This window comes from Scophthalmus maximus, chromosome 12 (assembly GCF_022379125.1).
Source record: "Scophthalmus maximus strain ysfricsl-2021 chromosome 12, ASM2237912v1, whole genome shotgun sequence".
Taxonomy (NCBI): Eukaryota; Metazoa; Chordata; class Actinopteri; order Pleuronectiformes; family Scophthalmidae; genus Scophthalmus; species Scophthalmus maximus.
The window spans coordinates 8,795,577-8,818,353 of record NC_061526.1 but is presented as its reverse complement, the minus strand read 5'-3'; the positions used below and the strand labels follow the sequence as shown (position 1 = coordinate 8,818,353).

Below are 22,777 nucleotides of genomic sequence, written 5' to 3'. Positions count from 1 at the left end.
CACCTGGTCTCTCACCTGGTCTCATCCACAGTCAGACCCAGTGTCTGCGCCTCTCTAGTTCACAGACCCATTTTTGTGTGTTGTTTCTAAACTGTTTCAATCGGTTAGTGTCGTTTTACAGGCCGACGCCCAACTTGTTACACAATAGGACATGTGTGACATGATCATAGTGTCAAAATATAATTTTGCTGACTCAAGAGTTAGATTGTTTCTAATAGACCTAAAGTTGGACAAGTTGAACTTCATTTTATTCACAATGTTTTTAATCTGTCGTTTGAAAAGAAGCTGTGAGTCAAGAGTGATTCCTCAGTATTTAAACTCTTGTACCACCTCAATTGTTTTACCTTGCACAGAAACGTTAGGATCACTGTCAGTATTTGCTCTTTTTGATAAGTACATACAAACAGTCTTGGATATGTTCAAATCCCGGTTCAACCAGGGCCTTTCTGTGTGGAGTTTGCATGTTCTCCGCGTGTATGCCAGGGTTCTCTCCGTGGGATGTCGGTCGTGACAGAGGTGTGGGGGAGCAGCCCAACAAGGTAAGACTTTTTGAGATGTCTGCTCTCTGGGTCGCCTAATTTTTCCTCTGTCTTCTCAGATTTACTGCCGTTAGAACGAGAGCGAGGGCAGAGATTGACCGACAGAACTACTGCCATTGTTACTGCCATTGTCATTGTAATCAGTCCCAGTGTGAGGAAGAGGCCGATCAATATCCAAAACTCTGGCGGTGGCTTCTCCGTTGGCGTCTGAGGTCTGGGCTCGTCAGCAGCTGCCGTGAAAGGACATAGAAATATTTCCATCAGTGGAAGAGAAAACACAAAACTCACCACGGGGCTTCTATTGAGTGAACGGACAAAATCTTAGAATAAAAAGCACAAACACTCGTTAGTCAGTCGGGAATTTTGTGGATTCGAGCTGAATATCTTGACAACTATGAGCTGGAGACGTTTACGATCGACTCAGGATGGATGTCAGTGTCTCCTGATCAAAATTACTGTCCCGTACTGAACCATATACTGTATATAAAGATGACCATTGACTGCATATAAACATGCGTCTCCACCCAGTGTACAAAAACGTACTGGAGGCAACAGACAACTTTGGTGCCCCTAGTGGTTTCAGGTGGTATAACTGTTTGGTCGCCGTCGTAAAGACGCTGCAGTAGCAAGATGCCGGTAAGGACGCAGGTACTTCTCCTCAGAAGTACTATTCTATAGTACTATAAATCAACGTACCAGTGACATTGAGTTGACATTTTTCCACGTCTCCAAAATTCTTTACTTTGACTTCACACAGGTACAGGCCCGAGTCCTCGGTCCGGACCCTGGACACACTGAGTCGGAGTCGTCCTTCTTCCACGACGTCGTTGTCACACTGGACTCGCCCTGAGAACTGTTCGTCCTGAGACTCTCGGACCTCGACGCCCTCGTGTAGGTGATACAGGACCTTCGAGTCTCTGTTGTCGACAACCAGATCGCAGAAGATGTACAGGAAGTCACGGGGGCTGACGGCTTCACCTGGGAACCTCCATTCCAGTGTGACGTTGTCGTCCTCCTTGGCCTGATAGACGCTCGGTGTCACTTTCACGACAAATGTCCTGACTGTGGAGACACACGGGGAACATGAGGACCTGCATCATGTCATCATTACTCAGTTAATGGAAGATAAAGTGAAGGTGTGAACTGACCACAGACACAGGAGGTCAGGACGATGAGCAGCAGGATCCAGGAGATCATCTTCGCCCTGTGAGAGGAGACAGAGTTAGACGACGTCGTCCAGTCTTGAGGATCCTCCTCTCTCGCGCCACGCCAACGCGAGCAACGCGTTCACAACGCCACGGCAACCGGAGTCTAACCACTTAAAGCCACAGTGTGTCACTTTTGTACTTTTCTGGCGGCCTCTGGTGGTAAAGTTGCAAACCGCGACTAACTGAGCACCCGACAGGGGACATATTGCAGGAATCCATATGCAGCGACAGTCCTCGTCAGTCCTCAGTGTATTTGTCAAAAACTGGAATGTCACTCAGTGGAGCTCAAGCATCCGCCAAGGTCCGACAGTCCTTAAATTCATCAAAGGTGCCCCGACACACTCGTAGATATCAGTCCCCTGGAGACTGTATGTCTAATTTCTTTTCATCAAAGTCCCTAAATTCTTCACTTGGAGATTGGCAAAGTGCCCTATCTCGCAGGAAAGTGAAACAAAAAGAATCTGCGCCAAAATCTATCGGGCTCTTTCTTGACCGCTTCTTCCTTCCACCGAGTTTCGTGGAAATCTGCCCAGTACACTTTTGCGTAACCCTGCAGTCAAAAGATCGAACAAACAAACGGACCGGGGTGGAAACATAACCTCCTCGGCGGCGTCAAAGATTACTATGCACATAGAAATCTAGGTTTAAGGGACATATTGCACGAATACATGAACACCCTTTATTTCACTGCCATATTGCACATACATAGAATAAGAGTCTATTGTGCTCGTGTATTCATTTTGGATTATGTTTCCGTCCTTATTTTACTGACGAAGTTAAACCTAGTGTTGCTACTCTTCTGTGCTGTTCTGTCAAATGAAGCAAAATCCCGCTGTACTTCATCTGTATCTCACTACAGTGGCGGCAGGCTCATTGGTATCCACCCGCACGTCACACCCCGTTGACCCTGAGGCTGTGGGCGTTTCCAAATGAATGAATCTCTTACAGGAAGAATGTTGTCGTACTGGTTCTGCTCGTCCAACAACGTCTCTTACTGGAAACAGAACGAAAACAAGGAACCAAAAAAAAAACTCTTTGAAAACACTTTGAAGGACTCATCAATTAATCTTTGGTCCCTTTGAAAACACTCCTGTGTGGCACTGCTCTTTAAATTAGCACAATTCCATTCCACATTAAAATACAACGTTTTTTAAGGGTGAACTGCAAGAAAAGAATTTTGGAATAAAGCCTCAGAAAACAGCTAAAAACAAAGAAGATATACTCGCTTATGAACAAATAAGCTGTGACATGACAGAGAGAGTGAGAGAGAGAGAGAGTGACCTGTCTCGTTGGTGTGGATCGCCCGGTGTGGAGGTCCAGGTCCAGGCACTGCTCCTGTTTGTCGCCTCTGGCTCGCAACCAACTGCGTGTTGAGCCTCTGCTGTCCGATAGTCATGGACCAGGGCGGAAGACTTCTTTTATACACAGTCCAACCCTTGTGTTGTTGGTTTTTTAATGCCAACCTCCGCGGCAGCCGGTTGGGTTAGTTTGCATCAGGGATGGGCAGCTTTGATGAAGGGAGGGCCACACACATTATCACCTCACTACCAGAGGGCCAGATATATCAACATGCACTTCCACCATTATAATAAGCGTGTCACTTAATAGGCCTACTATAGCTAACTAATTTAAGAAATATAACGAAATATATACTGGCAATCAAAAACTTGACACAGAAACAAACATCCACATTCCTGAGTCACATTATTTCAGTGCAATGGGGTCTCAAACATTTATGCTACAAGAACCAAAACATATCTCTTTGTTCTGTCTTAATGAGACACTTGTGGCCTCTCCTGCTGGCGCCATTCAATTCAATTTTATTTGTATAGCGCCATATCACAACATACATTGTCTCAAGGCACTTTACATAGTCTGGTCAATATTACAATATTACAATATTACAGGGAAAACCCAACAAATCCCACAATGAGCAAAGCACTTGGCGACGGTGGAGAGAAAAAACTCCTTTTAACAGGAAGAAATCTGACAGAACCAGACTCAGTTGTGGGCGGAGCTTCTGTCTGGACCGTTGGGGTGAGAGAGAGAGAGAGAGAGAGAGAGAGAGATGAGGAAGAGAGAGAGATGAGGAAGAGAGGAGAGGTGGGCAGAAAGAGGGTGGGAGGAGAGAAGAGAGAGAGAGAGAGAGAGAGGAGGAAGAGAGAGAGATGAGGAAGAGAGGAGAGGTGGGCAGAAAGAGGGTGGGAGGAGAGAAGAGAGAGGAGGAGAGAGAGAGAGAGAGATGAGGAAGAGAGAGAGATGAGGAAGAGAGGAGAGGTGGGCAGAAAGAGGGTGGGAGGAGAGAGAGAGAGAGAGGACAGTTATACAACCGCCGCTGTAATCTCTACCAGATTACATACATACTTATAATTAAAAAATACAATGATGTTGTTGTTATTATTAGTGACGATATTTATATTAATAATAATAATAACAATAATAATGACGCACAATTGACTAAATGTCAATGTCAATATAAGTGCATCCGATCTGCATGAGCTGAAAGAGTGTCTCATTGGTCAGTCGGTGTCTTTCTCTTGATTGGATGTGCTTCATCATTGAGAAGTTGCTCTCGCAGATGTAAGTGCTCCCAAACATGCTGGCCATGGAGAGTGCAAAATCCCTGAGGATCGGAAATCGGGACTGTGGTAATAGTCTCCAGAAGGAGATGCCCCTCTCGTTGCAGTTTGCTTGATAAAACGAGTCTGCCTGTAGTTCGTGCAGCTCAAGCTGCAGCTCAGGGCGCTCGCCGACAGTCGGGGGGCGCCCTCTAGTGGCTGACAGACTGAAGTACAGCTGGCGTCTGGTTCAAATGACATGAAATGGACTCGCGGGCCGCACAGATTGAGGACGAGGGCCGCATGCGGGCCGCGGGCCGCCAGTTGCCCATCCCTGATCTACATTGTTCGAGTCAGATGAAACATGTTTGCGGTTGCGGCTAAACTTCCGCTTCACTTCACCGGCCTCGACTGTCCCCTGACAGTTTGCCTGCTTAACAACATGATATTCTTAATACCCAGTGAATACGCTGAAAATACAGTTCGAAAAGTTTTTTATTATTTCAAAAAAGTGAATCAAACGTCATCTTTGGACAGAGAACTGGTGAGCTGTGTAACATTGTACTCACACGTGGGTTTAAAATGACTTCATGGATTCTGTCAAAGTTTGTTCATTTAACGTAAGCGTATTATTTCGTGCACAAAAACAGTACGAAGCAACGTGTGGCAGCATCGGTCGACCTACAACTTACTGTCGGCCCGTGGTCATTTCTTGCAAAGTGTCTCGTCCCGTTGCTTCGTCCCAAAGCTGAAACCACCGGATGTCCCCACCCTCTCCCCCAAAACCCCAAAGATTCACCTGGCTGCACCAGGACATACATTCAAAGGCCGTCCTGAGGAAGTCCAGTCATCAGTCACCATGTTGTTCTGAAATAACGGTGGGGCTGGTCAGATGTGAGGTGGCAGGGGGCAGGAGCAGCACATCGGGGTCAAAGGATGAAGCCTCGGGGAGAAGTCTGCTCTCCGTCGTCGTCTCAGCAGAACGAGAGCGAGGCCAGAGTCTGAACACCAGAGCGGCCACGGCAGCCGCTGTCACTCCCATTGACGCCGTCAGTCCCAGTGTGAGGTACAAGCGGATCCTTCTCAGACACTCTGGTTGTGGCCTCGCTGTCCGCGTCTCGGGTCTGGGCTCGTCGGGAGCTGCTGCGGGAGGACGTAGGAATGTTGGACGTCGGTGAAAGAGGAAACAACACGGAACAAGACAAAATCTCTCAACTGGAATACAAAAGCACAAACACTCGATTGTTCTCTGGTTCCAGCTCCTCGAATTCAAAGTGTCGGGGACAGTCAGTCAGGGATTTTGTGAGATCTGAGCTGAATGTCTTGACAACTATGTGCTGGATGTAAGAACAGACCTTCACGATCAACTCGGGATGGATTTCAGTATCTTCTGATCATCATCAGGTCATTTTTGAAAAATGTTTCCTGAACTGAGCCATTTACAGTTGACGGTGACGATCGACGACTGTGTGTAAAGCTGGATGATGCGTCTCGACCCCGTTGTACAAACATCAAAGTGGCAACGGACGACATTGGCGAACCCTAGTGTTTCCAGGCGGTATAACTGTGTGGTCGCTGTTCAATTCAATTCAATTCACCTTTTTCTGTATAGTGCCGAATCACAACGTCCATCGTCACAAGGCTCTCTACTTCTTGAGGTCGAGACGTCACAACATGACAGAGACAACCCGACTGTTTTCACTATTCTACCAAATCAACCGTACCAGTGACAAAGAGTCGACATTTGTCGCCGTCCCCAAAACTTTTTGTGCTGACTTCACACAGGTACAGGCCCGAGTCCTCGGTCCGGACTCTGGACACACTGAGTCGGAGTCGTCCTTGTCCCACGGCGTCGTTGTCACACTGGACTCGGACCTCGACGCCCTCGCGTAGGTGATACAGGACCTTCGAGTCTCTGTTGTCGACAACCAGATCGCAGAAGATGTACAGGAAGTCACGGGGGCCGACGGCTTCACCTGGGAACCTCCATTCCAGTGTGACCATGTCGTCCTCCTCGGCCTGATAGACGCTCGGTGTCACTGTGGAGACACGCGGGGAACATGAGGACCTGCATCATGTCATCATTACTCAGTTAATGGACGATAAAGTGAAGGTGTGAACTGACCACAGACACAGGAGGTCAGGACGACGAGCAGCGGGATCCAGGAGATCATCTTCGCCCTGTGAGAGGAGACAGAGTTAGACGACGTCGTCCAGTCTTGAGGATATGTGACAGGGACATATTGCAGGAATCCATAGGCAGCGACAGTCCTCATTGTATTTGTATGTTGTTATGGTGTGTTTATTATGGATGGCGTCTCCTATGGAGTTAGAATTGGGTCATTAATACAGCGCCCAAACAAATGACTCGCGAGCAATCTATGTGGTTTCACACGCGCAGATTTAACCATCGCGCGCAGATTTAGATCCCTTGAGGCTCAAGAGGGTCTGCTCTCGCTCGCGGGTTATTTCTGCGCTCGCGGTGAAAGTGTCAAACACTTTGGGGGCGGAGCCTCTGGACTTTGACTGACAGCTCTTGGGGAGCCTGCAGTTGCCAGGTTGGATTTTCACGTAGGTAGGATGCTGTTGGCAAGGCGAGAGACAGTGGCCGCATCAGCAGTGTGACATCTTCGTATATCAACGATCAGCACCCAGGCATTTCCACTTCTAGTGACTTAATTCAGGGAGCTGGCAGAACATGATAACATGCCCAACGTGGGGGTAAAGCCTCTCATGCCTCCGGCCACATACCCTCTCTCTGCTTTGGCTTCACGTACTTCCCTTTCCCGCGAGCGAGAGCAGACCCTCTTGAGCCTCGAGGGGTTTAAATCTGCGTGCGATGGTGAATATATGCGCGTGTGAAATCACTTACATCGCTCGCGAGTCATTTTTTTGTGCGCTGTATATATGACCCAATTCCGGCTCCATAGCCTCCGGCCTTATTTGACTCTTCCTACGTTTCACACGTGTTGATGCTCTTAAATAAAAGGAATATCACATCTCATCTGTTGTCTAAAGCCGCAGTGACGTGTCTCTGTCACAAAATGGCGGCGGCCAGGTTGGATTTTCACGTAGGGAGGATACTGTTGGCAAGGCGTATATATATATGTATATATATATATACATATATATACTTATATATATATATATATATAAGTATATATATGTATAGTTTTAGGTAACGTTTAAAACAAAGAGGTTCTCCGGTGGTCCCCTCTGCAACGGTGGGACTCAGACTTACGCTTCTTCCACTTCTCCTCCAATCTCCGTTAAAGGACATCGCAGATCTCCATCTCCACCAGGTCACATGCGAACGATGCATAAGCGACTCATAGAACCACCACTTCGAAATCTCTGAACTGTCTCTTTAACACATTTTCATTTCCTCATTGACATCACGAGTCTCCAGATTTAAGTGAGTGTGAGTTTATGAGTGATATATTTGTTGCTTTGCGACATTCCGCTCCGTCAATGATTCGTGTGGCTCTCTTTTGTAATTCAAACACAGTGCTGCCCTTTTTCATTGGCTGCTTGGATTCGGCGGCTTTGTGCCACGTAGGATGTCGATTTCATCAAACAACACACGACAGGTGAAGCCTAGCGCTTTTATTCGACCGTCCTGTATCAAGCGTCAACACAATCACTCAGCAGCAACATGTGGTTTTCAACAACTTGTTCAACAACACACATGGGACAGATTTTTGATGCAATTTCAAAAATCTTTCATGCAATTTTTTTTTATCTGTCCTTTTCTCAAACATCTGCATGGCCACTGTCAACTGATTTGATGTCACGTCGTCACACGTCCGGTCTTCCCTCCGTTCTGCCTCAATGGTGACATCACCACGGCAACCAAGTCAACAGGAAAAACATCCTTTCAAAAAAACAGGTGACAGATTTTTGATCATCGCGACAAATTGAAGTTGCAGCTGATTCACCGTCAACTTTCAGTTTCTCTACGTCTTGATCGCCACTGAAATAGTCAAATCAATAACCTCGACTGCGCCCCCCTCTGGTGGGCGGTGTAATGACTCTTCTGTGGAAATCATTTCTTACTTTGAAGCTAAATTATGATGATGGTCTTTCTTCCCCCTAAAACAACATCCAAGGTGTGTGTGTGTGTGTCTCTAGCATTTCTCCTTCTCCGTGGACATCCTCCCATCATGCCACGCTTCCCTGGTGTTCCTCAAGGCCTTGGTTCTTTTGGGGTCCACCACCACGTAGTCCACGCGCGTACGCTCGCCCCGTGCACGCTCCTCGCCGGCTCCGGCCTGCATGCTGCCGCCGCCGCCCTCCGCCGTGCTACGTTTCTGGTTGTGCAGATACACACACACACGTTATTTATCGTTAACTTTATTAATAAACTGCAAGAAAAGAATTTCCGAATAAAACCTCAGAAAACAGCCAAAGACAAAGCAGACATACTCGCTTATGAATAAATAAGCTGTGACATGACAGAGAGAGAGAGAGCGCGATGTTACCTGTCTCGTTGGTGTCGATCGCCCGGTGTGGAGGTCCAGGTCCAGGTACTCCACCTGTTTGTCGCCTCTGGCTCGCCGTAGCAACGGACTGCTGACTCCGCCCTCTGAAGCCCGGTGCAGCATGAGCCTGAGAGACTGCGCACGCACACACACACGCACGCACACACACACACACACACACACACACACACACACACACACACACACACAGATTGAGAAATTAATGAATCAGATACATGGAGTAAACATGGGAGGGGAAAAGACAGGAGTGCAAATTCAAACACTGGTGTGATGTAACATAATCAGCAGATGCTTTATAATCTGGGAGGAAGAGGAGGAAGAGGAGGAGAAATTAGGCCAAAATGAACAAGATCTGAATGGAAGGAAAGGAAACCTATAAGAGACGAGAGTAAGTATGTAAAGGAGGAAGGAAAGTGTGAAGGAAGGGAGGAAGGACAGAGGGAAGGAGTAGAAGGACACAAAGGAACTTAAGAAGGGAACTGAAGGAGGGAACTGAAGGAGGGAACTGAAGGAGGGGACTGAAGGAGGGAACTGAAGGAAAGGAGGGAACTGAAGGAGGGAACTAAAGGAGTGAACTGAAGGAGGGAACTGAAGGAAAGGAGGGAACTGAAGGAGGGAACTGAAGGAGGGAACTGAAGGAGGGAACTAAAGGAGGGAACTAAAGGAGGGAACTGAAGGAGGGAACTGAAGGAAAGGAGGGAACTGAAGGAGGGAACTGAAGGAGGGAACTGAAGGAAAGGAGGGAACTAAGGGAGGGAACGAAAGGAGGGAACTGAAGGAAAGGAGGGAACTGAAGGAGGGAACTGAAGGAAAGGAGGGAACTAAAGGAGGGAACTGAAGGAGGGAACTGAAGGAGGGAACTTAAGGAAAGGAGGGAACTGAAGGAGGGAACTTAAGGAGGGAACTGAAGGAAAGGAGGGAACTGAAGAGGGAACTGAAGGAGGGAACTGAAGGAGGGAACTGAAGGAAAGGAGGGAACTGAAGAGGGAACTGAACTAAAGGAGGGAACTGAAGAGGGAACTGAACTAAAGGAGGGAACTGAACTAAAGGAGGGAACTGAACTGAAGGAGGGAACTGAAGGAAAGGAGGGAACTGAAGGAAAGGAGGGAACTGAAGGAGGGAACTGAAGGAAAGGAGGGAACTGAAGGAGGGAACTGAACTAAAGGAGGGAACTGAAGGAGGGAACTGAAGGAAAGGAGGGAACTGAACTAAAGGAGGGAACTGAAGGAGGGAACTGAAGGAAAGGAGGGAACTAAAGGAGGGAACTAAAGGAAAGGAGGGAACTAAAGGAGGGAACTAAAGGAAAGGAGGGAACTAAAGGAGGGAACTGAAGGAGGGAACTGAACTAAAGGAGGGAACTGAAGGAAAGGAGGGAACTAAAGGAGGGAACTAAAGGAGGGAACTGAAGGAAAGGAGGGAACTGAAGGAAAGGAGGGAACTAAAGGAGGGAACTGAAGGAGGGAACTAAAGGAGGGAACTGAAGGAAAGGAGGGAACTGAAGGAGGGAACTGAAGGAAAGGAGGGAACTAAAGGAGGGAACTGAAGGAAAGGAGGGAACTGAAGGAGGGAACTAAAGGAGGGAACTGAAGGAGGGAACTAAAGGAAAGGAGGGAACTGAAGGAGGGAACTAAAGGAAAGGAGGGAACTAAAGGAGGGAACTGAAGGAGGGAACTAAAGGAAAGGAGGGAACTGAAGGAGGGAACTGAAGGAGGGAACTGAAGGAGGGAACTAAAGGAGGGAACTAAAGGAAAGGAGGGAACTAAAGGGGGGAACTGAAGGAGGGAACTGAAGGAGGGAACTAAAGGAGGGAACTGAAGGAGGGAACTAAAGGAAAGGAGGGAACTGAAGGAGGGAACTAAAGGAGGGAACTGAAGGAGGGAACTAAAGGAGGGAACTGAAGGAAAGGAGGGAACTAAAGGGGGGAACTGAAGGAGGGAACTGAAGGAGGGAACTAAAGGAGGGAACTGAAGGAGGGAACTAAAGGAGGGGACTGAAGGAGGGAACTGAAGGAAAGGAGGGAACTAAAGGAGGGAACTGAAGGAGGGAACTGAAGGAGGGAACTGAAGGAGGGAACTGAAGGAAAGGAGGGAACTGAAGGAGGGAACTGAAGGAGGGAACTGAAGGAAAGGAGGGAACTGAAGGAGGGAACTGAAGGAGGGAACTAAAGGAGGGAACTGAAGGAGGGAACTAAAGGAGGGGACTGAAGGAGGGAACTGAAGGAGGGAACTGAAGGAAAGGAGGGAACTAAAGGGGGGAACTGAAGGAGGGAACTAAAGGAGGGAACTGAAGGAGGGAACTGAAGGAGGGAACTAAAGGAAAGGAGGGAACTAAAGGAGGGAACTGAAGGAGGGAACTGAAGGAGGGAACTGAAGGAGGGAACTGAAGGAAAGGAGGGAACTGAAGGAGGGAACTGAAGGAGGGAACTGAAGGAGGGAACTAAAGGAAAGGAGGGAACTAAAGGAGGGAACTGAAGGAGGGAACTGAAGGAGGGAACTGAAGGAGGGAACTAAAGGAGGGAACTGAAGGAGGGAACTAAAGGAGGGAACTGAAGGAGGGAACTAAAGGAGGGAACTGAAGGAAAGGAGGGAACTAAAGGAGGGAACTGAAGGAGGGAACTGAAGGAGGGAACTAAAGGAGGGAACTGAAGGAGGGAACTAAAGGAGGGAACTGAAGGAGGGAACTAAAGGAAAGGAGGGAACTAAAGGAGGGAACTAAAGGAAAGGAGGGAACTAAAGGAGGGAACTGAAGGAGGGAACTGAAGGAGGGAACTAAAGGAGGGAACTGAAGGAGGGAACTAAAGGAGGGAACTGAAGGAGGGAACTAAAGGAAAGGAGGGAACTAAAGGAGGGAACTGAAGGAAAGGAGGGACTTAAAGGAGGGAACTGAAGGAGGGAACTGAACTAAAGGAGGGAACTAAAGGAGGGAACTGAAGGAAAGGAGGGAACTAAAGGAGGGAACTAAAGGAAAGGAGGGAACTAAAGGAGGGAACTGAAGGAGGGAACTAAAGGAGGGAACTGAAGGAGGGAACTAAAGGAAAGGAGGGAACTAAAGGAGGGAACTGAAGGAAAGGAGGGACTTAAAGGAGGGAACTGAAGGAGGGAACTGAACTAAAGGAGGGAACTAAAGGAGGGAACTGAAGGAAAGGAGGGAACTGAAGGAGGGAACTGAAGGAGGGAACTGAACTAAAGGAGGGACTTAAAGGAGGGAACTGAAGGAGGGAACTGAACTAAAGGAGGGAACTAAAGGAGGGAACTGAAGGAAAGGAGGGAACTGAAGGTGGGAACTAAAGGAAAGGAGGGAACTAAAGGAGGGAACTGAAGGAGGGAACTAAAGGAGGGAACTGAAGGAGGGAACTAAAGGAGGGAACTGAAGGAGGGAACTGAAGGAGGGAACTGAAGGAGGGAACTGAAGGAAAGGAGGGAACTAAAGGAAAGGAGGGAACTGAAGGAGGGAACTAAAGGAAAGGAGGGAACTGAAGGAGGGAACTGAAGGAGGGAACTAAAGGAAAGGAGGGAACTAAAGGAGGGAACTGAGGGAGTGTTTTACCGACTCCCCGGCACTGAAACTGAGGCTGGAGGTCGTCATGGCGATGTAGCTGTCATCGGGGTCGTCTGAGTCGGAGGACGGGGACGAGCTGTGGGACGAGCTCGGCCTGACGGACGGACGACTGGACGGACTGAAACAAACACACACACACACACACACTCAATTGATTATAAATTCCTTGTTTACTGTTCATATTATAATTGTTACTTTTTATTCTGTTAGTCTTTCTACTTTAATCTCTATTACATCTGCTTTTATCAGCACATCTTTCACTGCAGCTGACCGGCAGTACTCCGTCCGCACCACACGGGGGCAGCAGAGTACAGTATGACAGACTCATGACTGAGCCTCATCGATGCAATATTGAAGTGTTGTGTTGTTTTCCGTCGAAGCTGCAGTAAAACATTGAACCACTACTCCTGCCTCACACACACACACACACACACACACCGAACACACCAGCTTACTCTCGTGTGAAGGTTCTGGTGACAGGTGAGCGGACCGGGGGCGGGACTTCCTGCCAGTCCTGCTGCACTGACACGATGTCCAGAGGAGCTGGTTTCACTGGGAGAGAGGGAGAGAGTGATTGAACTAGAACCAGCGCCTCGTGGTCGTACGCCTCCGTACAGTTTCCTCGTCTAAATTTGGTTAAGACAAAAGTTACCTGTGACTAAAACAGGACAAAATACTCGTTGTGTATGTATGTAAAGTCTCTAATGAAGCCGCAGCGTTTTGAGTGAAACTTCATCCATATTTGATGTTTCTTTTCGCTGCAGCTCCCGTGTGTGGCCCCGTGTGTTCTGAGTGCGTGCGACCGTCGTGTCGAGCAAAGTGGGAGCAGGTGAATAATTAAAAACATTAAGGAACAAGGACGACGAGAGACGACTAACGGAGAGAGAGAGACGCAGCGGATGGAACATGGAGAGAGAAAAGACGAACGCCGCCGGGAGAAGAGAAGTCATTGTTTTTCCGGAACAGAAACTCAAGACTCATTTCAGACTTTTAATAAATCGTTGGACGAATTAAAAAATGTATTATCTGACGAATTAGTCTTGACTCAAGGTGTTTTTATTTGCATTTACAGCTGAAACTCAGAATTATCTTCTGATTAAAGCTGTAAAATATCTTGAAAACCCTGGGAAAAAAGTTGGCAAGTAGTCCTCAGATCAAATCATCAAACCTCAGGAACATAATCTATTCAAAAGGTTTCCAGTCAGTTCAAATTCGTATATTCGTACCTCTGGTTTTATGGGTCGACTCTGCAGCAGTTTGTCCGACGCTTCTCTCCGAAGGCTGAGCGACACAAACGCCTGAAGCAGAACAAAACAGCACAGAGCAGCAGCCGAGTCAAAGGTAATCCTCACTGCCAACATGCAAAATATACAGTTTGATTTCCATGCAGAATGTAAAAATCGGTTAAGTAAGCAATACAATAGAAGTAATGGGTCAAGATGGAAGATCAAGGCCACACCCCCTCAATGAAAGCCAACAGATTCTGAAGAGATCAAACATCCGATAACTCGGGATCAGCTGTCAAATTCCTGTTGTTTTCGTACTCACCCTTGCGTTGTGGTTTCAGGTTGCGGTCGATCGGCGGCGGCATGGCGTCGACCTCTGCTCCACCGGCCGTGGTCACCGTGTTCCTCCGCAGCGGCGGGGTGAGGGGAGCGACGGGAGTCAGGGGGGAGTTGCGGAAGCCCATGTGGACGGGCGGAGGCACCTGCCTCCCCAGCGCCGCCAGATCAGATCCTGTGGCCACCGCGGGGTGCGTGGAAAGGGAAGGGGTGAGGGGGGTCATGGGGACATAGTTGCCATCTTGGAGTTGGACAACGGAGTCAGAGGGAGAGAAGACCCTGGAAGAAAAGTAAAAATGTACTGATTTTTTTCTTCTGGTTCAAGTGGTCCCAGCTGAATCTGAGACGGTTCCACGGCCATTTAAAGGGAGTCTCCAGTGATTATGTGGAATCTCTGACTCTTTGGGTGCTTCAAGAGGGTTGTAGATTGATTTTGAAGGCACGCCGGCGTTTGTCTAAGTGGATTCTGGTGGATTAGAAGTTGTTAGAAGGATACCAGAGATGATCTATTTTGTTGTGAGTCTGTGATGTATCTGGGATGTCAAGGATCTGTATTTGTAAGGATTTGTGGATTGACCTGAAACCTGTGCTGTCATGAATGTACCTTCCTCCATCAAGACAAGTGTTACAGTCAGAAGGGTCCATTCTTTTAACATCCTCAAGACAACAAAACACTCGTATCTTCTGACTCACCTCGGCGCAACGGGAGGCTCTGTGGTTGCAGCGCTCATGGGGACGTAGTTTTCATCCACATTATCATCTTCGGAGCAAACGCTACCCAGAGGTACCATGCCTTTATTAAACTGGGAAAAGAGGGAAAGATGGAGAAACATCGAGTGATACAGAGGCTTCTTTGTACAGAATATGACTCTTTGATAATTTGGTGAAATCAAGAGCAGATCAAATGTAAAATGGGGGATGGATGTGAACTCATTCTTTCATTCGAGTTTGTATTATATTGTTGAGGTTTTAAAACGGTCAACTTACAAAGTAACTGTTGAAGCTGTCGCTGAACTCAAACATGCTCGCTCTGTCGGACAGCGACTGAGGGATGAAAAAAGACTCGCAACCTGCAAAGACAGAGTACAGAGATGTTCAGTTCAACACCTGAAGCTCAGTGCTTCAACATTTTCTCCATAAAGGAAGATGCGTCTGACTATTAACTCTTTGCAAAATCCTTCTTCCAATTGGTTCTTGTCCTGACAAGAATGGTTTTTATGTGAGGGACGTCTGACAAGTTAACGTTATCACAGGTTTGCTATGTTCCAGCAGCTATATGTGGGCACAATAACCTGTTGAGCTAGAAACTAACCCTCAGGTGTTGCACAAGAAACACACACAGAGACAGAAAATAATTTTGTCATATAAAGGGTAACAATCTTAGCATTTCAGTCACAGTTACAAAAGACATGGAGATTGTTGTTTAAATATGTTCCTAAGCAACTGTGCCTCCATCAGGAAGGAACACTGGGCAATTGTTGGTTTTTGGACAATGTGGATTTTATTTTTACCAAAAACTCTTTGTGCTGCTGTGGGGGCAAAGTTCTCGTATTAATGAAACTAATGCCAATTAATTCGTGAAGCAAACGGCCACAAATAGTTTCAGCTGTAAGGATATAATCCACCACTTTGGCACAATGCAGCCTCTTCATAACTATCGCCAGACAGTCACAAAACTGCAGAAGGACAAAGTTAGTGAGAAGCCGATGAGCAAAGTGAAGGATTAGCAGACTCTTCCGTTTGCAGACACCAAGACAAAGCTAACGTAAGCACCAGACTATTTCTTGGTTGGATGAACAAGCCTTGAGATTGGTACCAACCAACGCTGCGTCCTTCCTACCTGTCTGCGTGCGTCCTGGTATAGTGACTGTGTTACTCCTCGGCACACCTCCCCCACCTCCGTCCAGACACCCCTCCCTCCTCTCTGGCTCTGAGGTGGTACGGGGGAGCGTGGCACGTCCCATGCCCACCGCTGAGCTCTCTCCCTGGGCTGCGATCGCTGGCGGCTTCGGTGGGCGTGGAGGGGGCGTTGGGATGGAGGCATGGAGCTCCATCTGGGTTAGAGAGTCCACACTCGGGGTAGAGGAGGGGCGGCGGGTTTGTCGTGGTTGCGGGGTGGATGCTGGACGGGGTATCTGGTAACCACTGGTGGTGCATGAGTGCATGTTTGGATGCAGGTTGGAGTGCGTATCATCGCTTAGAGGTATCGCCACGGGACGCAGGTGGAAATCGAGGGAGTGCTTCCTGGGGTGAGGAGAGGGGTGACAGCGAGGTCTGCCAGCTCGTTTCAGGAGGTCTGAGGCGTCCAGCGACTGGCTGAGAGGACCCGTCATCAAGGCCACTGTCCAGGGAGCCATCTTAGAAACAGAGGAGGTGGAGGAGGACGGAGGAGGGAGGATGTTAGGGAGGAGGGAAGGAGAGGAGGAGGTGGAAGAGGAGGAGGATGTGCGAGAGGGAGGAGGGTAGAGGTTGTCGTTGTAGTGGGTTTCAAGGGAGGTGGAGGATCCTGAAGGAGGCCTGGCGACATGGAAATGATATTATTCAAAGAGGCAATTCACTAAAAATCTTCGGTAAAACATACTTTTCATTCACACTGAGTCGATATGCATGTTTGTGAGTAAATTTGTTACGCCTTTTTTTGTTTTTTAAAGTAGCTGCGTAAGTTTTCAGCAACGCAGCTTCTTTTAAGTCAAAGAATTCCAGATGAGCGACGACCAAATCTCCAAGCCTCGGCAAATGCCGTCAGATCAAAATCCTTCAGACTGAGAAATTGTTTTAATTGTTTTCCTCCCGGGAACTGTTGTGCGGTCAACAATTTTAGAAAAGTGTGTGTGTGTGTGTGTGTGTGTGTGTGTGTGATCGAGGCTAAGATAAAACTATAATCCCATTCTTTAGATTCAACATGTCTAAACCTGTAACTGACAGTTAGTGGAGCTGATTTACCAGCAACAGGTTTCATTTAGTCCACTTCCTTTTGCCATTGTACCAAAATTGGCAGCAGTTCACCTGGAGGGCAGTAGTGAGGTACGTGCTGTCACAGTGATTAGTTTTTGCGTCTTGTTTCCTGTGAGTGTTCACCTGATGTGACTCTGGCAGTGTGATAACCACAGGTAGTTGTCTTCTGCGTGGCCGTCGGGCTCCTGGTGTCGCACGCTCACCGGGTCGTAAGGGGGCGGGACTGTGCCGGCCGCCGTGGCGATGGTGGCAGTGACGTTGGTTGGGGTCACAGCGGAGGTTGGGCCAGAGACGGGAGGTCTCTCTGGAGCTGTTGTTTCAGTAATGGATAGCAGCCGTAAATAGAAGTTCAAAGTTCTGCAGAGTATTGTGGGTATTGGTGTTCGTCATCTGTGTAGTTAACTTATGCTCTTCTTTATCACTTATAAAACTAAGAACACAATGACCAAAAAAGTAGGGTTAGGATTAGGGTAAAGTAAAAGTAAAAGTTGAAAATGACTGGACACGGAAAATGTGTCGAACATAATACCATATTTGATGACATTTTCTAATATTTCGCCAATGACACATCTGAGCTCTGGACACAAACACACACACACACACACACACACATGATCCCGAGAATATTCATTTCTCTCCATATTTCTCTCTGCATGTTCTCTCTCCTCTGTCTTCCCACCAGCTTTCACACTGACTCAGCCACAACCCACGCACACAAGCAAGAAGGGTTCAAGGAAGAGTTTTATAATCTACCAACCTAGCTACCCACCCACCTATCTACCTACCTACCTACCTATCTACCTACCAACCCACCGACCTTTCTACCTACCTATCTACCTACCTACCTATCTACCTACTTATCTACCTACCTACCTACCTTTCTACCTACCTACCTACCTATCTACCTACCTATCTACCTACCTACCTATCTACCTACTTATCTACCTACCTACCTACCTACCTATCTACCTACCTATCTACCTACCTACCTATCTACCTACTTATCTACCTACCTACCTACCTTTCTACCTACCTACCTACCTTTCTACCTACCTATCTACCTACCTACGTACCTATCTACCTACCTACCTATCTACCTACCTACCTACCTACCTACCTACCTACCTATCTACCTACCAACCCACCGACCTTTCTACCTACCTATCTACCTACCTACCTACCTATCTACCTATCTACCTACTTATCTACCTTCCTACCTACCTACCTACCTACCTACCTATCTACCTACCTACCTACCTACCTACCTACCCACCCGCCGACCTTCGTACCTATCTACCCACCGACCTAACTACAGTACCTGAACTGACTGAGTCGTCAGTCGGGTTGAAGCCACAGAGCAGGCAGATGGACGACACCCAGCGGTTCATGTCCTCCTCGGACTCGGCCACCAGATACCAGGTCCTCTCCTCAGTCCTCAGGTCGAAAACAAAGCTGTTCTCCAGCTCCTTCTTCGTGAACGACAGGCCGGCATCCACCTGAAGGAGAAGGGGATACGGTTGGGATACGGTTGGAACATATCTGAAACACATTCATTCCCTTCAGCAAGTTCTGGGTCTACCCCAGGGTCTCCCCCCAGTTGGGTGTACCCGGAAAATAGCCAATGGAAGGCTTTTCCCCGAGCTACTCCAGAGGTCCGAACTCCTCATCCTGTCTCTAAAGCGGCTTTCAAACATACACTGAAGTCTGGACAATTTCTTGAAATTTTCCGTCCGTCGGCTTTACCTGTTCGCACAGGTTCAGGTTGATGGTCCTGATTGGCCGGCGGGACTGTTGGTTCTTGTAGTACTGCAGGACGTCCGGTTCTCCGCTCAGCCGACCACTCCGCAGAGCGAACCAACGCCTCTTCCACGCCTGGAGACAGAAAAACAGAGTGAGAGAGTGTTTCATCTTATTGTCCAATCAAACACAAATAATGTAAATACAAATAAAATACCAGTCGTCCAGTTTTATTCATAGAGCTCTCTCTCTCTCTCTCTCTCTCACAGACAGCCTTAGTGTCTCTCTCCCATGTCAGAAGTTTTACACTCCAGTGCACATGAGTGTTAACTTAACATCACACACACACGCACACACACACACACACACACACACACACACTCACAGCAAAGCGCTAAATGTTTGACACTGCTCTCAGGCTGATGCCATCATGCGCTGTGCATTATCGGTAGGGTCCAATCCCTCATGAGCGATCCACACCATGACACTTCATATTTCAGACATGAGTCACCACTGATGTGTGTGTGTGTGTGTTGGGGGGCGGGCAGTGTGTGCAGAAGACACGTCATGATTTTTTAAAGGTGTGAAACAGAGCATGAAGATGGATTTTAATTTAATAACAGCACACGCACACACACACACACACACACACGCAGTTGTCCATTGTTTTTCTGATTAAAGGAAAAAGAGAATTAAAAATTAACTATTTGAAAAGCGCGAGTGGAAACACTCAATAAAGGTTTGTGAGTGTGTGTGTGTGTGTGTGTGTGTTTATGATCAAAGTTTACATCAGTTAAAACTCTGTGCAGCACATTTCCCCCCAACACTCCTCTCTGAACACAGACAGGAAGAGGAAGTAGCTGGACAGGAAATGCCGCTAAGTGACGGGGGTGCATGTGTGTGTGTGTGTGTGTGTGTGTGTTTACTCTCCGTCCCTCTCGCTCTGTTCGAGGATCAGTCGTCTTCAGGCCGCTGCACAAAGACGAGCAGCAGGGAGGCTGCGACCGGAATGAAAATATTTTCCTTCGCCTTCTAATTAAAGGAACAGGACTTATTTGCAGCAGCTATTCTCTAAATCCAAACTTGGCCTCGAAGGTTCGTTCTCCATAACCTGCTTACTCTAAATCCGGGCGATTTACTAAATCAGGTTACGTGTTAGAGCTTAAAGCTCCAGTGTGTCAGTTTTGTAATTTTCTGGCGGCCTCTGGTGGTAAAGTGTCAAACCGAAACCAACTGAGCGACCAACAGGGGACACTTTATGGTGCTTTAAAACTATTCCGATGCCTTTCAGGAAGTGAGTCTGCGGCCCACCGCCGTCAAACCGAAAGTGTTGCGAGGTCACGTGTCCGAGAAACGCGTGGACGGAGGAGGAGGAGGAGGAGGATAAAGCGAGGAGCTACAACAGACGGCATATTGTTGTTTTTTTAGTTTTAGGACTGGTGTTAATTTTGGTGTGGAGGCAGGATGGAGGAAGTGTTATTTTAGATGCCATTGTGCCCTCTTCCTGTCGGGGTCAGAGGTCAAAGCAGGAAAGAAAGGAGAGGAGGAGAAATGAGAGAGAGAGGAGTTTGAGAATAAAGAGGAGAGAGAGATACTGAAGAAGAGGACGAGAGCGTCAGACACACCTGTTGTATTGATGTCGCTCTGACACAATCAAATGTGCGAAATAGACGCACAATAGTGTTGACAAATGACAAACGACGACTGGCGTTTAAACTGAGGGCACAGATTCACACATGGCCCCTTGATGACCCTGGGACTGGACTGTGCTACGGGTGTAAATCAAATTATCAAACATAATACACATAGCCACTGTTTGATCTGTACTGTGATATCTTTATAATTGAATGGCACTTTGAGATTGCTTTTAGCAATGAAAAGTGCTCTATAAATGCAATTTATTGTTATTATTATTATTATTATTATTATCTGTGACGTGCAGTAGGTGAGAGCGTCTGTGACCTCCACGGATCCTGAAACTGTTTGAGGTTTGTTGCTGCGCTGAGGGTCGAAGAATTTACCTCATCATTCTCCCTGGTTCTGTTCCAGTCCCTGTGTGTGTGTGTGTGTGTGTGTGTGTGTGTGTGTGTGCGTGTGTGTTTCCAAACCTTTCTAAATCTGCAGGGAGGCCCCGCTCTTCCAACCAGGCCCAGCTGAGAGCGATTAGTTTATTACATAATTCTGGGGGAGCGCGCACACACACACACACACACACACACACACACACACACACACACACACGCGCGCCAAGGGAGTGTATGATGAGGTACACTCTACGAACTTTGGCCCACTGCTCAACAAGAACACATGAACACACACACTGATGTTAGAAGAGGCTACGTGTGTGTGTGTGTGTGTGTGTGTGTGTGTGTGTGTGTGTACACACTGGGTTGCATACACCATCACGACACACGGCCTTAACAACGGGCTCTATAGCTTGAAGCCCTTTTCTTCGTCTTCGTCTTCGTCTTCGTCTTCTTCGTCTTCGTCGCTGCCACCTGCAAGGCTCCATTTGTGACTGCTGTGGTCAGAGAGCAGGGATTGTGGGTAATGTAGTCCTTGCGGTTAAGAACAGACCGAGCTCTCTGTCTCTCTCTCTCTCTCTCTCTCTCTCTCTCTCTCTCTCTCTCTCTTTCAGCCGCCGTCGAGCTGTCCTCGAGCAAGGCAGCTGCTCTGACAGACTGTGGCACTGAGGACTCTTTTTTCCATCTCTTCCTCTGCTCCGCTGGTTCCTCCCTCACTCTCCTCGCACACACACTGAACCTCCGGGAAAAAGGAGAGAATGTAACGAGAGAGAAGGGGACGAGAAAGTGAATGAATGAAAGAAAGACAAGTGTACGAAAGAGAGAAAGACAGATGACAGGAAAATATTTTGAGGAGAGACGTGATTGGCTCAGCTCACTGGTCAGGAATGCTAGATATGCAGCGTGTGTGTGTGTGTGTGTGTGTGTGTGTGTGAGTGTGTGTGTGTAACTGTAACTGTTACAGTCACCGCTTCTTTACTCTCGATGGGAAAAGTGAAGTACTCACGTAACGGCGTAACTTCTTCTCCGGCGGTGATTTTCGCAGCCAGCCCTCGCACACCACATCCCCGGCTCCGCTCATCGCCACGGCAACCGAGCTCGGCTCCAAACGAAAAAAACGATCGATCGATCGACTTCGACTACCGAGCGGCCGAGCGATCGTCCCACCGGGATCGGTCGATCGAGGGGGAATCCACAGAGAGCCAGAGTTTTTCAGGTTCAGGCCGTAAAACTGATCCGTCGCCTCGTCACCGAGTTCGATTTGAAATCGATCAATCTGGTTTGGGAGACAAGTCGACGAGGCCCCCGCGACCTGCGAGCGGTCACAACCAGTGGATCAGACTCCGGGTGTGTCGATGGATGAGGACCTCAGGTCAGTGGTGTCATCAATTCATCTTCAGATCAAGGAACTCAGGTGACGGAGCTGCTGCTTCTCCTCCCGACGACGGCGACGAGTCACACCTCCTTCTCAGGGGGTTTCTTCTTCAAGGCAGTCGCTCCTCCCTCCCTCTCCCTCTCTGCCTGTGTCTGGTTGACACAATGCCTCCGCTCGGACATTCCTTCCCTCCTCTCCTCCCACTTCTCCCTCCTCCTCCTCCTCCTCCTCCTCCTCACAGGAAACTCCCCCTGTGGACATGTTCAGTATGTGAATGTGTCAGGGAGTTTTCTCATGCTTAAAATAACATTGTTGTTCTGCACAAAAGTGTGTGGACGAGTTTCTTCATCTCGGCGGCACGGTGGCGTAGTGGCGAAAAAAGGTCACCGGTTCAAATCCCAGTTGACCTTTACTGCGTGGAGTTGGTATTCTGGGTTTTTCTCCCATAGTCTGAAGACAGATTGGGGTTAAAGGGGCAGTTAGTGATTTTGAATTTAGAAAGATTCTTCCTTGTTGTTTTTCAGGACTCGAACCCGCGTCCTCGGGTTCGTGACACGGACACGCTGCTGACCACGAGGCCCAAAACCCCCCGAGTCGTAGCGTGCGGCGCTGGCGCGTCTCTTCAGGCGTCGGGGAGTGATGTCACCGAACTGCACACGCAGTGTCCGTAGAATCTTTTACATTTTGTTTTCGACTGACAGAGCCACGACCGACAGCGAGCGGACCACAAGGAAACATTCACTGACTGCCCCTTTAACT

General features: G+C 48.1%; 1 protein-coding gene across 5 annotated transcripts; it reads right to left on the bottom strand.

Moving 5' to 3' along the window:
• Positions 1-241: 241 nt before the first annotated feature.
• Positions 242-22,168, bottom strand: LOC118283907 (GRB2-associated-binding protein 1). Of its 5 annotated transcripts, XR_004784723.2 has the most exons (16): positions 21,650-22,168; positions 18,626-18,754; positions 18,201-18,378; positions 17,006-17,192; positions 15,768-16,444; positions 14,915-14,997; positions 14,621-14,730; positions 13,914-14,206; positions 13,592-13,663; positions 12,821-12,917; positions 12,354-12,483; positions 8,787-8,921; positions 6,431-6,486; positions 6,181-6,344; positions 1,236-1,416; positions 242-769 (listed from the first exon to the last, which is right to left on the bottom strand). XR_004784723.2 is itself a non-coding variant. In XM_035606346.2 (13 exons), exons 1-13 carry the CDS (start codon positions 21,722-21,724, stop codon positions 8,433-8,435), a joined length of 2,349 nt encoding a protein of 782 aa, XP_035462239.2. In that variant the 5' UTR covers positions 21,725-22,165; the 3' UTR covers positions 7,897-8,432. The 5 variants fall into 5 exon arrangements, 1 of the variants encoding a protein (XP_035462239.2); XR_004784721.2 differs by lacking the exon at positions 6,181-6,344 and having other exon boundaries at positions 1,236-1,601; positions 21,650-22,161; XR_007031803.1 differs by lacking the exons at positions 242-769; positions 1,236-1,416 and adding an exon at positions 4,783-5,448 and having other exon boundaries at positions 6,030-6,344; positions 21,650-22,167.
• Between the last annotated feature and the right edge of the window lie 609 nt (positions 22,169-22,777).

Excerpts from the sequence above, each read along its gene's own strand:
- LOC118283907 (XM_035606346.2), bottom strand. The coding sequence starts at position 21,724 with ATGAGCGGAGCCGGGGATGTGGTGTGCGAGGGCTGGCTGCGAAAATCA. Across the intron at positions 12,918-13,591 it reads GTCGACCCATAAAACCAGAG|TGAAACCAGCTCCTCTGGAC; the intron begins GTACGAATATAC and ends CCTCTCTCCCAG. Across the intron at positions 8,616-8,786 it reads GATCGACACCAACGAGACAG|AAACGTAGCACGGCGGAGGG; the intron begins GTAACATCGCGC and ends CTGCACAACCAG.